This window comes from Equus asinus, chromosome 14 (assembly GCF_041296235.1).
Source record: "Equus asinus isolate D_3611 breed Donkey chromosome 14, EquAss-T2T_v2, whole genome shotgun sequence".
NCBI lineage: Eukaryota > Metazoa > Chordata > Mammalia > Perissodactyla > Equidae > Equus > Equus asinus.
Window position 1 is genome coordinate 30,632,152 of NC_091803.1, and position 16,328 is coordinate 30,648,479.

Sequence of the window (16,328 nt, forward strand, 5' to 3'; positions counted from 1 at the left end):
GATACAAGCTTATTTGGGGGTACTCAGGCATCTATACAAACATGGTAGTTCAGTTTAGTCACTGGAAGTCCATGCCGAAGGTGCTGTAGTTAGAGAAAAAGGATCATGAAACACTTCTATCAGTAACCAAGTGGTGGGAAGCAACTGATGAGAACATCTTGCTTCATCACGAGTCCGTTTAAATACTATGCTCAGAATTAACTGAAAACAAAGCTTTATAGTCAGAAAGACGACCTGAAACGACTAAGTTTTACTTTACTTCCCAGCCCAGCTTCTTTTCTGTTACATAAAGGTCAACTATGTAAGTTCTGATGACATAGAGAAGGGCAGAAAATACACTATCGCTTTTAACAACCCTGCACAAGGGAAAAATGACTGAGGCTATTGTAGCTCCTTGCCTTGCCTTCTCCGAAATCAGCAGTCTAGACACTCAGCGGGCTTACAGCTGCAGGTGCAGGGAGCTAGGACTCCCAGGTGCAGCTGGCATTTCCTTTCTCCACGACCTTTAAGGTCAACTGGTTAGTTGCTTTGACCACAAATAGAGCTCGTCTTAATTTCTCTAAAACGACCTTAACTTGGTATGAAGCACTTACACGAGGAATGGTGCAGACAAGAAGGCAGCTTTATTAGACTTTGGGGGGAAAAACATGATTCCATTCAGGAAAAAAAAGCCATTGACACTCGGTAGGCAACACTGCCATCTAGCGGAACGGTAACACATCACCAAGGCTTTCAAGACCAGATAGGAAATGTGAGCCGATTTGCTGGTTTAAATTTTCACCATAAAATGAAGCTGTTAATATGCTGGTCTTCAGAGAACTTCAGATTTTGAGAAACTGTTTATCTGTGAAATGCACAAATGTCTGTGCTTTTCTCTTTTTTTGGGTAAAGAATGAGTTCTTTAAAAAAATAGACCATCAAATTCATTCTCAATTTCAAAATTGTGAAACACTTTTGGGCAACCTGCCTCTTTGAACATCCACCACTCTTACACTCTTTTTCGACAGTCTAAACAGCAACCCCTGATTACAACAGACAGTTTATAAAGAAGCAAAACACAACTGTACAAGAACTACATTAAGTTTACTCATTTCTTCTATTTTTACAATCTAGGGTGCTAAGTATTTGCACTTATTTGAATTCCTGGAAAAAAGCATTAGAACGCACCAATTACAATTTTGCATAAATCACATAACCCAACTCTTATTATGTCTACACAATAACAGTGGAAGATACTGGTTTGAGGATGTGGGAACGCTGCTCTTAATGAATAAAGTAATTCTTCTCAAGGCTTTAATTCTCCTTTATACCCTGGTGTTGCAGTAAATGTGTTGATTTGACGACTTTTATGAGCATATAAATGAGAATATCTAATGCAACACCTGGGTGAAAAAAGAAAAAGTGAGAATAACATATTGTTAATAACCACAATCTCAAATCAGGATCTGTTATTACTGAGATTTTAGATTCTGTTAAGTGCTCTGCTCTTTGGAATATCCACAATGGTTACTAATCTTGCTAATGAGTTCCTCTACTGCAGTGTTTCTGGGAATATGGTTGGAGGCACCCACAGATTCTAGAATGCATGAGTCTGACAGGGTCTTCAAACCATATTCTCTGCAAATAACTCAGTTAAGGACTTCAGGAAGAGCCAAGTTCTGGGAAAGAGGTATACAAGTGTAAAGCAAGAAGTAAATTAAAACATTTTTTAGGTTGCGTTTTGTCAGTAGACACAACTGAATGTTTCAATTCTGAGAACCTGAGACTGCCCAGAAAAACAAAATTCTGAGTGCAGGATGTAAGCTGTTACAAAGTCAGAACCCAGCATGTTGTGTTTCCCAAAGCAACGTGACCTGGGGAGTGGCGGGTGGTCTCTGAAGCATACCTGGATGAGGTTCTTTGGAGGGTTACTCTAGACTGCCTCAGTGTGTGCTGAAATCTGCAATAACCTCCCCCACCCCCACCCAGTCTGAAGCCTTCCTTTACTACATATTCAAGTTGACTGCATCTTTCACTTAATGCTATATTTGGGCACCCCTGAAGCCAAAGCAATAAAAGACACTGGGGGAGCCTTTTATTAACTCAAACATGATGCCAAAGTCATCTCCAAAAAAGTTTATTAGCGTGATTAAAAACATTTTCTTGAATAATGACAGAAAGAATTTCTAAACATGAAAGAGTATCAGTGACTATCCTTTATAACCAATATTTGCAAGCGAATGGACAACTTTATTGCCAGTCTTCATTTTATTAAAAACAATCCATATCTATCGGTTTCACGTGAAGTCACGACTATTGCTTTGACTGGGAATGAGTTCCTACTGCAATGAAGTATAAAAAATATCTTCCTTAATTGGAGTGTGACCTGCATTACTGAGTAAAGAGTTGATAAAAATCCTCAAAGAGTTGGGTTTTTCTTTTTTAAAAACACTCCTTTTACAAACTACAAAGAAATAATTAGTATTTTGGCTTTTTAAATTCCTACATGATATTTAGAACGGCAGTCCCCAAAGGTCCTCCCTTCACATAATCACAAATGCAGCCCCTCCTCTGGAGTGTACATTCTTGGGGTGGACTCTGAAGACTTCGGGCCTCCACGTGTTTATACTGGTTTGAGAACAAAGACAGCGTCGTCCAGAACGTAGTAGTCGTTATACATGTCGCCTTCGCACAGGTATGGCAGTCTGGTGAAAGCTTCGATAACAAACCCAGCTTTTCTGAAAACTTCAGGCAGACTATTCACTTGTTCTTCCCAATTCTGTCCCTTGATTTCCAAAATTTCTGATGGTTTCTCCCACTTGCCACCTACTAAAACGAATAAAAACATTCAGTTAAATCCTTGAACCAACAAGCTATTTAAAGAGACAAGCGGGAAGAGCAGTATTTGTCAAGGACTTGGTGTGTGCCAAGCACTGGGGGCCTTGATGAATCATCTCCTAGGGAGCCCCCGAGGCAAGAGGACAAACAGGTAAGTGCGGACTCAGAAGCGCTGAAGAACCTGCCCAAGCTTGCAAGGTTAACGAGCGTCAGGCAGAAACGTAATCCCAGGTTTATCTGGATCCAGAGCCCATCCTACGACCTTCTCGGAGAGTTTCGGATACCACCCTCCCTTAGACTGCCTGGGGTGTAATGGTTAATGGTTTGGGAAGACTGCTCATTAAATACTGTAATATTGAAGCAGACAGTAACATATAAAATTTGAAAGAGGGTTCTGGATAAATGCAAGAAAATATAGCACTTACAGTGTGAGCTTATACAATGTATTAACTAGAGAGGTTTATCAGGCGGAAAACAGGCTAATGAAGGATTTTAATTTATAAAAACAGATCATCAGTGTGTTTTTCAAAGGAAGTTGATCTACTCCCTAACTTTTCAGAACAATTTTATAAAAGTTAAGCTCCAGGACCAGAGAGAGGTAGAACCCTAGAACAGATGAATCAACCTAGCATTTCTTGGAAGAGCGACTGAAGTCACGTCAGTCATTTCTAAACCTATGAGCACCAAAGGCCTGAGGCGCTCAGGGGTTAGATAAGGTCTTTAAGTTCACATACACACGAAGCACTGACTGTAGACACATACACAGGGATAATGCTATGTATTAACTTCAGGATGCTTCTAGGTACTATGATGATGTAAAAAATATATACGTATATTAAAAGTGTTACTAAATTCAGATTGAGGATAGCTTTACATAAATGAGCAAATACATAATGAACAGGTGCCCAGGGTGCAAACAGAAAGAGGGTTCAGCACCTGCGCCCTCTTCTCTGAGTCTTAGTGGGAGGCGAAGCCTGGGGAAGCAGCTTTCCCGCCCGAACGGCTAAGGCACAGGCTCGTGACCTAAACTCAGACACTCACCTGGAAGGAAGAGCTCGTACCCAGAGAAGTGGGGACGTGGACTCTCTCTGGGGAGCGGAGCACTGGCTTGAGACCAAGCGGGTAGGGCAGCGCTGAGTGGTACTATCGACAGTGTGGCCCATACCACGGCATGTAGTGCTTGGCAGCAGCAGTATGCTTTTCAGACCAGTTTTATAGCACGATTTGGGGCATTTTTCTTGGCTGTGGACCCTAAACATGGTTCTCCAATTCTCCCACCGACTGTGTGAGCTACTCCCAAACCCTTCTGCTTAAGTCAGCCCCAGTCAGTTTCTCCTGCTTACAAAGAAGAACCTGACGACATCTCCCAGCGTGTTGGCGACGGGGCTGGGGGTCATGGGGGGATGACAGACACACAACTGAGGGCCCACACAGTTGTTTCACAGCACATTAAAAATGGGTTACACAAAACTGGGGTACAACTAGTTAAAGCCATACAACTTATTTCTTCATTGTACCATGAAGTATTGGTTCACTAATTTCTCTTGTCTCTATGTGAAGACACCTCCTGCTGCTGCTTCTCGATTTCCAACAGTTACCGGTCCAGCACTGGGCACACAGGAGCTGCCCCAGGACCGGTGACAGAACCCCTCTGGAAACTTAAAGTACGAATTATTTGTCAAACAGTACTCCTTTGCATGAGCTACATGTAAATCAAAGTCTCACTCAAAACATCGAAGACCTATGAGGATCTGTAAAATCCAAGAATTTATCATAGGAACATTTAGAAACATGCTCCAGGCTAAAATTTCAACTTTAAATCGTGACATTTGGTTACAAACAATCTTTACACAATTTCAGAAAGTTCCTGATGACAGTTCCTTAATAAGAGTTCCTCTCTTCAGTTCTTCCTGTCTAAAAAGAGAAAGAAAAAAAAAGCCAGCTCTCTTCAAATACACACTCTCCCACCACACACACACACACACACACACACAGACAGATGGACATGGAGACTGTGAATGGAGGCAAGATCATTCTCGGTCTGGAAATCAATCTGATTCTATTCTATGCGGGTAAGGTTCTTTTTCTTTTTTCTCCTCCATTCTATTTAAACCAATCGCTATTTTTCACCTAATGCATTTATATTTTAAGCACCTAGAGATTAATTTTTAAATGTATAAAATTATGGAAATTGTCTAACATGATGTTTCCTTTTTCCCCAGAGAAACAGGTAATAAAATAGCTGAGAAGTTTTATATTAACTTTGAAAATTCCTTCTGCTTTAGATAAGAGCCCCTCACCAAACAGTTGAAAATATCCTGAAAATCCCATGTGCTAGTCATCGACAATTTAGCTCCCACGCACTAAACAATACTTGAATATTTTCAAAGAACAGTATTTCTGAAAAGCTGAATTTCTATAAAGTACTTATCATTAAAAAAAAACAAAATGCAATGGCTCCTTACACAGAGAACGACCATCTCATAATATATCTTACTTTTTAAATTCTGCCTATATCTGTTTTTTCCTTATGGAAGATATAGTGTTTCCTACATCACAGTTCTAATAATCTCAACATAGTTCTGATAAATCTAAGACTCTCCAATTTGCCCACAAAGTTTGAATCAGAGGGCAGGGAAGGGGGTAAAAGCTGTCAAAATTAATTTTTTTTCATCTGTACAGAAATATATCAAAATGTTAACAGTGGTTTTTTTTGGTGAAAGGCCTATGGGTGATTCCTTGCTTCTTTCAGTAATATTCTATTTTTTCCTAATAAGTATATATTACTCATAAACTATTTTAATTGGTGTTATTTTAAAGAAGAATCTGTAGGTTTTAAAAGTATATTCTGAAAGATGTGCAGACAAATATCTGGAATTCGTAACAGGTGAGAGTGAAGGAGCAGGTGGGGGAGAGAACGCAACAAGAGGGCGCCGAAGTCAGGAGGCGGCAGGGAGCTCATGCGGCCGGGAGCTCATGCGGCCAGGCGGCGACTTCCGCCAATGTTTGAATTTTCCATAATAAGCCTTTTTTTTAAGTATCAAAAATTACTTTTCTATTTATTTTCTAGGTTGCTTTTAAAAACAGGACAGTGATCTTTTTTATTCCTTCCGCCAAGGAGACAAACTTTCAACCTTTTCAGAGAGTACTGTGTTTAAAAAAAAAAACCCTACAGAGAGTCCTACAAGAGAAACTGCTCACAGGAGTGGGCGGTGGTGTGACCCCTTCTCCCAACTTCCCCTTTTCGCTAATATGTTGCCTAACAGCTGAGGGGAGGTAGCAGCGGTTTCCTCACAAGTCTGCGCTCTCATAGGAAACTGCTGCAGCTGGTTTTCTCCCAACTCAGACTAACGGCAGAGAAAGCGAGAAATAAGCGGAGATAGGAAACTCCAAAGTTGCAAATAGTTATTTTATCCTGGGACATTAGTTCTCCAAGAAAAGTGTTAAAAGTCAGCTTCCCTTGTAAAAACCTATCTGACAGAGGACTTGAGATCGAGACACTGTTGGTTACCGTTGTTGCGGTTGGCAGGCCCCATTCCATTTCAGATTTCCGACATACAATGATCATTATACATTGCAAAGTGTCTCTCTGTACTTCTAGGGAGGAGATGTGAGGTTCAGTCAGCTAAAGACTGTGAGAAACCGGCTGGTCTTCTCCAGGTGACTTGACCCTCTTGTCTAGCTTGCACTTATTAGGTCACTAAAAAGCTCCCAGCTCATCTCCCAAGTTTTACAAACACTAAAATTAAAACATGGTGAATAGATCTGCCTCACAAGACAGCCTATAAGAAAAATGTTAAGTGAAAAAAGCCCGTCTGAACCTTAAGTGTCAGACCACGTGGATTACTTTTAAATTTCAATTTTCAATTACAGTAGCAAAAAGGACAAACTCAGACAAATAAAATTATTTGGAAACATATAATAACCAGGCAGAAGTCAGTCTAAAAACTCGCAAAAAATTCCAATTTGTCTGAACCAATACTATTTTACACAGGGCCTTCCTTGCCCCAAAAAGAGTTTAGGGCAGGTCTCCCCATTTTAAAACACCTAAGTGGCTTTCCAGCTTCACATGCCTGGGATCTGAAGGCCAAGGTGGGGACCCAACCTGCGTAACCTGGGAAGCCGCACGACAGGGTGGAGAGAGCACTGGACTGGGTGTCTAGTCCCGGCCCTGCTAGCATCTTGCTGAGACCTCCACAATTGTCGCTAAAATGGGTGACTGAAACTGTGCGAACAGGAGTAGCGGCAGCAGCAGAAATAGCCACCTTTTATTAAATACTTATTATGGTTTAGGCAAGTAAATACTTCTTATGTGTTGATGGTCTCATTTAAACTTCGCACGAACCCCACGAGGTGCCTAACACTATCCCCATTTTGCTAATGAGGAAACCGAGATGCACAGACCATAGAGCTAAGAACTGGCAGAGCTGGGATCCAAACTCCAGCCTATGCCCTTTATCCCAATAGTGTTCATCGAATAAGGTAAAAGCTACAAAGCAGCGTACAAGCGCCAGGAAGAACTCAACTTCGCTTGGCCGTGGCATGGCAGCTCGTCAGGCCTCTGCTCAGTAACAAAGACGGCACAGGTTAAGCCAGGGCTGCATTTCCCCAGGCGTCCGCCTGGCCTTTTATAACATTTCCCATAGGTACAACCGGGCTCACAAAGGAACAACTGGGACTGCCATGAATTCCTAGTGACCCCAACCCACAAGACAAAAACAATCCCTACTGCTCATGTCTCCATCATGGACAACAGTATTTGCACCCAGGGCTTTGATATCCGTTACCACGTTGAATACAACACTCCCGTGAGGCCAGGGTCCAGATGAGGAAACAAGCTCTGAGAGATTAAGTGATCTGCATGAGATCAAAGGAACGCTGGTAAGTGAAAAGAGTGTACACGTGGACCCCAAACTTCTGACTCCAGATCTGCTGCCATCTCTGCTCACAACACGAATTCCACGGAACCTCTCTGGGACAATCTCCAAGGAACAAGACATCACGGCAAACCAGCAGGTTAAGATCAGGGAACATGGGGAGCAGAAGGGAGGACCACTGGTGTCTATTTTTACAGTTTTGTTCGTGTGGGAGTAAGATAAGAAAAAGAAAAGAATTTTGGGTCTTCTAGCCCCAAAATGCCAATAAAATAGAAACAGAGGCAAAGGGGGCTGAGAAACCCGCTCCACAGAGCCTGTCTGCTTCGTCCCACAGGTGCTGCGAGCGACTGTAAAGTCTCTGTGTCTCAACCGGGTCACCTCACAGTGGACTACACTCAAGAGGCCGTTACCTTGAAGTGTTCCTTCTCCACAGCGGGGTGCCCTGCAGAGCCCCCAGTGAGCCTGTGGTTTCGCTATGGTGCTTACCAGCCTGAGAGCCTCTGCTTGGACGGATGCAGAAGTGAGGCGGACAAATTCGTAGTGAGGGAAGCCCTGGCAGAAAAGCAAGTTTCTCTCACTGTAAACAGACTGGCTTTCAATGACAGTGCAATCTACATCTGTGGAATAGCCTTTCCCAGTTCAAGGGACTCGAGAGCGAAGCGAACCGGAGAAGGGACCACGTTGGTGGTTAGAGGTCAGTCACTTGAGGCTTTCTTCCAGAACGTTACATTTTGCTCAGCCCTTTAAATGCTTTACATTACTCATATACAGAAATTATGAGATAAATCTGTAAGGCATGACCTGAGCACAAACCAACAGGAAGTTTGGTTAAAGAACTACTCTGACTCCAGCTCCCAGCTTCCAAAGACACAAAGTCAGGGTTGTGTTGGGTGCTGTATTCTCTCTCAATGTCCAGATTTTACTAGTGAAGGTGGACCACCTATGTCCTCCTTTCTGTATATTACAGTGCTTGTGTAATGTACCAAGTCCAAAGGGAAACCTGCAAGGACTCACTATCAGGTTTCTTAGGAACCGGTCTGGTATTGCACCATCCAGAACAAAGCACTGGAGAAGCATAAACAATCAATAAACTGGACCTCCCAAAATATGCATTATGGAAAATAAACACAAATCTGGGGAGAATCCACTGGGGGATCCCTGACCCTCTCATTCTGCATGTATGTTGTCTAAATTGAGTTCACAGGATAAGCATCTATGGGATATTTAGTTGAAATGTACAGGTATCCAGATAATAATTACAAATCGAATTGTATTTTATCCTTCAAATAATCAGGTACTTTAAGACACGGCATGTTACTCCATCCCTACCTAGAGCACAGGATACCTCCTGCAAGGAGGGAGAAATTCAGAATGTGAAAACGGATTCAACAATTCTACTTCCCAAACCTTGTTAGGAAGAAGGGGCAGATGTAACAATGCCTGTCTCTGAGTATGAGTGAGCACTAAGGTTCTCAGTGTATGGCCTTCTCGGTTCTTTACAGACCGCAGTATTCCGTTATGGATATGAAACAGCTCAAAGCTATAAATAGCAGCATTAACAAACACATGGGAAAATATCTTAACTCCATAAACAGATTCTTGGTGACACTTCTACATCATTTCTACCAAAAGAAATGTTAAATGCCCTTGAACAAACTGTCTTAAAACGTTCATCTAACTTTAAAATGCTTTATATAAAAAGTGATTCCTAGCATCATGAGCAGTAATTAATTGAATTTAAAAAAATTTTTGGTTTTAAAAATGAGTAACATTTTTGGTATAATATATTTAAAAACTGATGAACTGGCTTTAATTATATCATGCACTTGAGTGTCTTTTGAATCAAGAGACGCTGAATCAATGTTCAGGTGAAGAGCCAGCAGAGGCAGTTCATGTCCCCTCTGACAGGCAGCTGCAGTCAGACTTCAAACGTGTGTTTGCGATAACGTTTCAATCGTGACTGAGACTCTCTGTTTTTGTGACAAAGAAATTAAGGTTCTCAGTAAGGAAATGCAGAGTGTCCTGATAGCTCTCTTATCACTGCTCTCTATCTACGTCACTGGTGTCCTCGCCATCTTCATAGTTCTCTCCAAGGTAAGTCAAATTTGTCTCAGCTGTCCCAACAGCCTTGAATACTATCATAAGAAAATAACTCTCATCTCTCTACACGTGAGCCTCACAAATAGCTCACCTAATTAACATCTTCCTGTGCACCTGCAGGAGAGATCACCTGCAGGAGAGGTCTGCAGAAGAAAGCAGACATTTTCCTCACTGAAATTATTATTAACCAGAGTACACGATTTATAGTGTTTTCTCCTTAAAACCCAGTAATATGGGAATAGGAGACTCTTCTTTATAACCATCTGATATGCTATCTTTCTGCTGGGGGGAAGGAGGGTTAATGTTATCTATGAAAGGCCTAAGAATAGCTTTTAAGAGCAAAAAGGGGTTAACAAAGAGATCAGAAGCTGCCTTAAATTATTTTTTAAAGGCCTGAAGTTTTTAAGAGAGAATATCTTCTGGTTGTTTATAGGCTATAAGAGGGGGAACATACGTGTTATATTAGGATTACTATAAATCCTACAATCGACATCAGTTTGAGTTATTTTATTAGTAAAATCTCAGAAATGACATGAAAATTATTAAATCTTACTGCATATCATCTAAATATTATGTTAGTTGAATCTTATTATGGTATGAGATAGCTGCCATCATTGTTCTGAGTGCACAAAGTGTCTTATAAGACTTTCCTTTTCTTCTTGACAGTCGAAATCTAACACTCTAAGAAACAAAGAAACAGAGGACTCACAAAAGGTACAGACCAACGCTTGTAAAATATCTTCTAAATTGTGGCTGGTTCTAGTTATTTCAAATCTGAAATAATTTAAGAAACACAGAGAACACCATGGTGACTTTCAACCTTGGATGCTGTGTCCTATTGCTGAGAAACTCAGTGAGAATCTCCAGTGGTAAACTGTCATTTAAATTTGATAGTTCTCAACCATAAATTCTACTTAATGTACTTAAAATACAAGAGTGAATGGCAGGTAGATGTGCTGGTTGGGGTGGTTTTGGAGACTGATGGCAGGAAAGAAGACAAAGCTCTGATGATGTACACCAAGCATCGCTTCTAGCCCTAAGGGAGAGAGACATTTTTTCTCTTTTGTATTTATAGAAGAAGAGCGCTCGGCGTATTTTTCGGGAAATTGCTCAAGAACTATATAGTAAGAGACACGTGGAGACAAGCCAAGAACCTGTAAGTGTGAAACAGCAAAAAGCTTTAATGCAGATATAAAGCAGGTTTGACTAAAAACACTAAGCTGCCAACAAGCCATCAATAATCATTAGAAAAGTCTGAAAGAGGACTTTCACATATAACGCATTTTCATATAGAACCTGTTTTGATAAATACATAACAAAGGACATCTGATATAATATTAACTAGAGACCAGGCTGGCATCTTAGTGACGTGGAATCTTTCAGAAACACACCAGATACAGGCAATGTTTTCAATATAGACAAGGCTGCTTTTGTGGATTAAAGGCTACTTTGTACAGTATCTAGCAGTGTAGTAGTAGGCATTAAGTAGATGTTGCAAACATTTGTCAAATTATATAGAAAACATTACTTGTTGCTAATAAAGCAGAAATAAACACATTAGAAAAGACTCAGCTAATGAAATAAAAATTCAGTATTTCTTCAGTCTTTGGCGTTGGAATGGTAGAAAGAATACATTATCTAGAATACATTCTGACAGTGTCTGGTTAAAGTCCTATATAAACAGGTTTTTCAAACAAGACGCTGTTTTAGAGCTGGTAGAGTAGATACTCGGCTTCCATGATGCATGATCAGACCACTCAAATTTAAATTAAAATGAATACAAAATAATGAACTTAAATACGACTAAGGATATTTTCCTCTTAAACAGCAGCCAGGAGGGCAAATGCAACAGGTTTCTGGTATGAGGTGTGTTTTTTTAAATCCAACTTTTAAAAAGGATTTTCACCCAGGAAAGAATATTGTCTAAACAGTCATTTCATCCTTCAATATATAGACAAATATGTAAAGAAATGGTCTAATTACCTAAGACACCACCCTGAATAATTAAAAATGCCTATTCATACTCTTTTCTTCTTGAGGCTGGGGCACCTTTTTCAGCAAAGAGGCAAAGTTAAGTGGCCTGAAGACGTGCCTGGAAGGAAGAACTGTCACATGTTCTAAGCCAGGGCTTTGACAATGGCATCTGAATAAGAAAATAAATTTTCAGTTCCCACATCTTACTCTAAATATAGGGAAAATGGTAGCTTGACCTTTAAGATTACTGGAAGAGTACTTATGTCCCAGAGTGAGAGATGGCACTGTGGTTTACATGTTGCTCGCAGTGTGGCATCGTTGGTTATCTAACCTTAAATATGGCTTGTTATTTACTATTGCAGGAGAAAGACAACACTTATGAAAACAGAAGAGTACTCTCCAACTATGAAAGACCATAGAAATATTTTAATTTTCATTTAAGTCACTGAAAATCCAACTCTTCTATGCAGTATTAATGGACATACACCCAACAGGGTTTTAAAGAAACAACCAAAGGTCAATGGAAAAGACAATTGGCTACAAGGAAGGAAGCCAGAGTATAAGGAAACTGCAGCTCACAGTAATTACCAAAATACTAAAACCCACCGAAATGTAACTGAAAAATGCTGCCCTAATTTGCTAGGAGAATTCTAAGCAGTCTAACATTTTCACAAACTTCCATTTTTAGAACATATATCCTATTTATTTCACTCAACCTACGAGGTGCGTGATGACTGCTACCCTGAAGAAGGTCTGGAACCACACCACATGCCCTGAGCGGAAGAACTGCATCCCGGGGGGTGGGCGTGATGGACCAGTTAGACTAAGCTAGGAGGGAAGGGGGAAAGAGGCTAGGAGGAAAGAAAGTGCCAACATTTGAGTCAGCGAAAATCATCTTGAAAACTACCTTGGAGCAAATGATTCCTCTGGTATTGCCATGGGGCAATGGTATAGTGCACATTTTCCTGCCAGGGTATACAAAATCACTTACATCATGCCGCCAATAAAAAGCAAGACTGGAAGAGAAGAGAGTAAGAAAGCGATAGCTACAATATAGAAAATCCAAAGCAGAAGGTTAAACAAAGAAAACCTCAGAACAAATAAGCCACAACCGACTCTAGATGTCAGTGTTGTGCCAAATAGCACCAGGGTAGGAGTGGGCAAGGCACCGTCCTTGAGGGCGCCTCTGCAATACTGATTTTTAACCAGTTTAGGAGGGAAACATCAGATACCAGGCTGAGCACAGCAAAGATGTTTATGGAATTCATTACCATCTTACTAAGAAAACATGTTATGGATTGTTCTTTGAAAGCTACTTTGGCATAAAAGAATCTATTTAAACTACCCACAAGTATGTGTTCGTTATTAAACATGAATTACAACTTATTATGTTTATTTCATTAAAGTGTTTCTTTTAAACTGATATTAAGTGAGGTGTACTCTTATTTTCAAAACCCAGACAGAATTTTAAGATATTTTAAGATCCATGGTTTAAATTAGTGATCTCTAACCTTTCTAATCACATGTGCCAAGAAAAATGGGAAGGGGGAGCATATAACTCCATTTTATTTGTGTGTATGTATGTATATCTGTGTGTGTGTGAGTGCATATGTTGTGTATTTGTAAAGTGGATGCATATTTATGTATGTATGTCTGTATATTTGTGTATCTTATACACAAATATAGAAATTAAACAATTAGCATAAAAAGTGATATAAAAAAATGCTGATATTTTCTTCCTATAGCCCCAAATAAATTGCCTTGCGTACTCCCTGGGGTACACAACCGCCACTTTGAGACCACTGGCTTGGATGAAATAAATGAACTTCTAAACCAGGTGGCAAAAAGGGTCAATGCTGACACCATGTAGGTGAATAGAAGAAGTGTTGGAATAGATCATTTACTTTTCATTTCATTACCTTTTGGTACTTCCGGGGCTGAAAATATACTGTTCTTTGTGTAACTAACAAGGAGACAAAATCCCTAAGATAAACTAGTACCTGACTCAGAATAAGCCTTTCCCAATGCAAACAAGGACTGTGTTTCAAAGAGTGATTTTTGAGCTGAAATTTGGAATACACTTTCCCAAGGAAAGCAGTTCCAGTCCCTCAGGTCAGATGTAAGAGTGCCTGATGTATATACAACATTCATTCTTTTATTCATCCATCGAGCCAACCACACTTACTGAGCGCTCTACTACTGCAGTCAAAGGCCTCTTTGCAGGCCATCCTTGGGTCACGCTGAACTTGTCCTTCCACAACCTCACTCTGTTCACACTTCATGCTTTTCACATGCTGTTCCCTCCACCTGGGAAAACACTTCACAGACACAAACACAGCTCATATGTCACCTCTTACATGAAACCTCCTGTAACTGACCCAGCAGTCAATATTGGGTCTTTCCTTCTCTAAACACATAGTGCTTTGTCATTTTTCTTATCTGACTATCCTGCCACGCCTGTTTACATCTGTCTTCTGGACTAGTCTGTAAGGATTTTAAGACTAGAAGAACGTTTTCATTTATCCCTGTATTTGCACTGCCTAGCACTACCTGATACACAGTAGGCTCTCAAATGCCTTTATATGAATACAACTGAACAATCTTTCTATAGAAAAATATTTTTTCAGCATTTCAACTGAGATATGAAGCATACTTCACACTCTAGCCATCAACCTTCACTCTTCTCCATAAGGACTGTCTGTTGAATCCCTAACGGTATTAATTTTCCTACTATGTGAGCATCCCGAATTTTCGCTGAAAATGACTAAGCTATAGCTGTCTGTTTAGATTTGAATTTCCCATGACAATAAAAATACTGACAACAACTCAAAGATGGAAATGGACACAGACGTAGTTCTAGTGTCTACGCACCGACCTTCCAGACAAGGGCATTTAAACCACATACCAACAGGATTTTCACAATGAGTAATTTCTTTTTCTCTACTATGGAAGACTGGAGAGAATCTGAACCCCTGGCTAACACATACAGTTAAGTCTCCGTGGGGTCAAGTCACACAGACCGATGGAGAAGGCACAGACTTCGAGGGAAGTTAAAACGCAGACATCAAATTATGATGCTTATTGTTAAAAGGGTTTCACAGGCAGATCTAAACCACATTGACAAACATTTCAAACTGTGAACAAATATGATAAATAAAACTACGAATAACAAAGTAACAGAATAGAATGGAATGAAATAAATCTAACACGTATCAAATACCAACACTGAGACAGACATGGTTGGGCACTATCCTCTAAATTACATTATTTAATCCATACAACAAACTTCAAGATAGGTGTTAGCCCCATTTTTACAGATGAAATACTTAGCTTAATGAGAGGCCCAGGGAGAAGGGCTGACCCGTGTTTCAAACACAGGTCAGCCCTTAAAGCCCAAGTTCCTCCACAAACAGTCCTGCCAGTCTTGCTTATTTCTATTTAGACCAACAGGAGCTTTAAGACTAGACATGTCTAATTTAACCAGAACAACGACCCTGGAAGAAAGTGACAAAGGTGCCAAGGGCTACCTCTCAAAAGGCACAGGGCTAGCTGGTTTCACAGGAGAATTCTACCAAACTTTCAAAGACCAGATAACCACAATGGGATTTAAACTGTCCCAGAGCACAGAAGAAACAATTTCCAAATTCTTTTTTACAAAACCAGCAGAACATTGATACCAAAACATGACAAACATAATATCCTCCAAATAAATAAAAGATCAGATACAGACCAACTATCATTTAACAATATTAATGCTAATATTTTTATTTAGAATTTCTGTAAATCCACTCTAGTGATGCATTACAAGAAGACGACCCCATCGAAGCCTGGAGGTGCAAGGGTGGATGTGTATTAGAAAAGTATATATTGACTTAATAGGTCAAAGGAGAAAAAACAGGATGACTATCTCACAGATGTTGAAAACATAGGTGATAAAATTCAACATTGATTCCTGATTTTTTAAGCTCTTAATAAAACAGGATTTAAAAAAATATGTATCTCAAGTCAAACAGCAAGCTCAAGGCAAAAGACAGCATCATATTTAAAGTAGAAGTATTTCTTCATTAAAGTCAAAACCAAGACAAAAATGTCTACCATTTTGTTAACATTTTCTGGAATTAACTACCAATTCACTTTGAAAAAAAAAAAGTCTAAAAATAACAAGGAAGTAGTAAAACCATTTGCAGATGCCATAACTGTGTATCAAGAAAATCTAAGAAGATCAATGGTAGAAACAATTTGAAACACTAAGATAATCCAATAAGGCAAATGGTTAAAAAATTGGTACACACACAAAAATAACTGCTTGTGTAAGTATGTGTAATATCCATTCTAAGATATGATAGAAAAGCCATCTGCTACAATATGGCTGAAGCTGGAAGATTTTATGCTCAGTGAAACAAGCCACACACAGAAAGACAAATACGGTATGATCTCACTCACATGTGGAACCTCAACAAGCCAAACTCGCAGAACCAGAGCAGACAACAGTGGCTGCCCAGGGGCTGGGAGTGGGGGAAACGGGAGGATGTGGGTCAAAGGATACACACTTTCAGTTGT

The 16,328-nt window shown here is 40.0% G+C and overlaps 2 protein-coding genes across 5 annotated transcripts in view; one reads left to right on the forward strand and one right to left on the reverse strand.

Annotated features, from left to right (window-relative positions):
- Positions 1–601: 601 nt before the first annotated feature.
- The window catches only part of METTL9 (methyltransferase 9, His-X-His N1(pi)-histidine), a 43,858-nt gene continuing 28,131 nt past the window's right edge, over positions 602–16,328 (reverse strand). For 2 of the 4 annotated variants that reach the window (XM_014864757.3, XM_014864755.3), the window contains exon 5: positions 602–2,805. In XM_014864757.3, the coding sequence (XP_014720243.1) occupies positions 2,603–2,805 (203 nt within the window). In that variant the 3' untranslated portion in view covers positions 602–2,602. Of the gene's footprint in view, positions 2,809–16,328 lie in introns of all 4 variants that reach the window. The other 2 variants (XM_014864756.3, XM_014864754.3) reach the window with 1 other exon arrangement.
- IGSF6 (immunoglobulin superfamily member 6) lies at positions 4,728–13,195 on the forward strand. Its single transcript, XM_014864758.3, has 6 exons — positions 4,728–4,889; positions 8,029–8,388; positions 9,682–9,788; positions 10,461–10,508; positions 10,870–10,950; positions 12,131–13,195. The coding sequence occupies exons 1-6, from the start codon at positions 4,817–4,819 to the stop codon at positions 12,185–12,187; spliced, it is 726 nt and encodes a 241-aa protein (XP_014720244.1). The 5' UTR covers positions 4,728–4,816; the 3' UTR covers positions 12,188–13,195.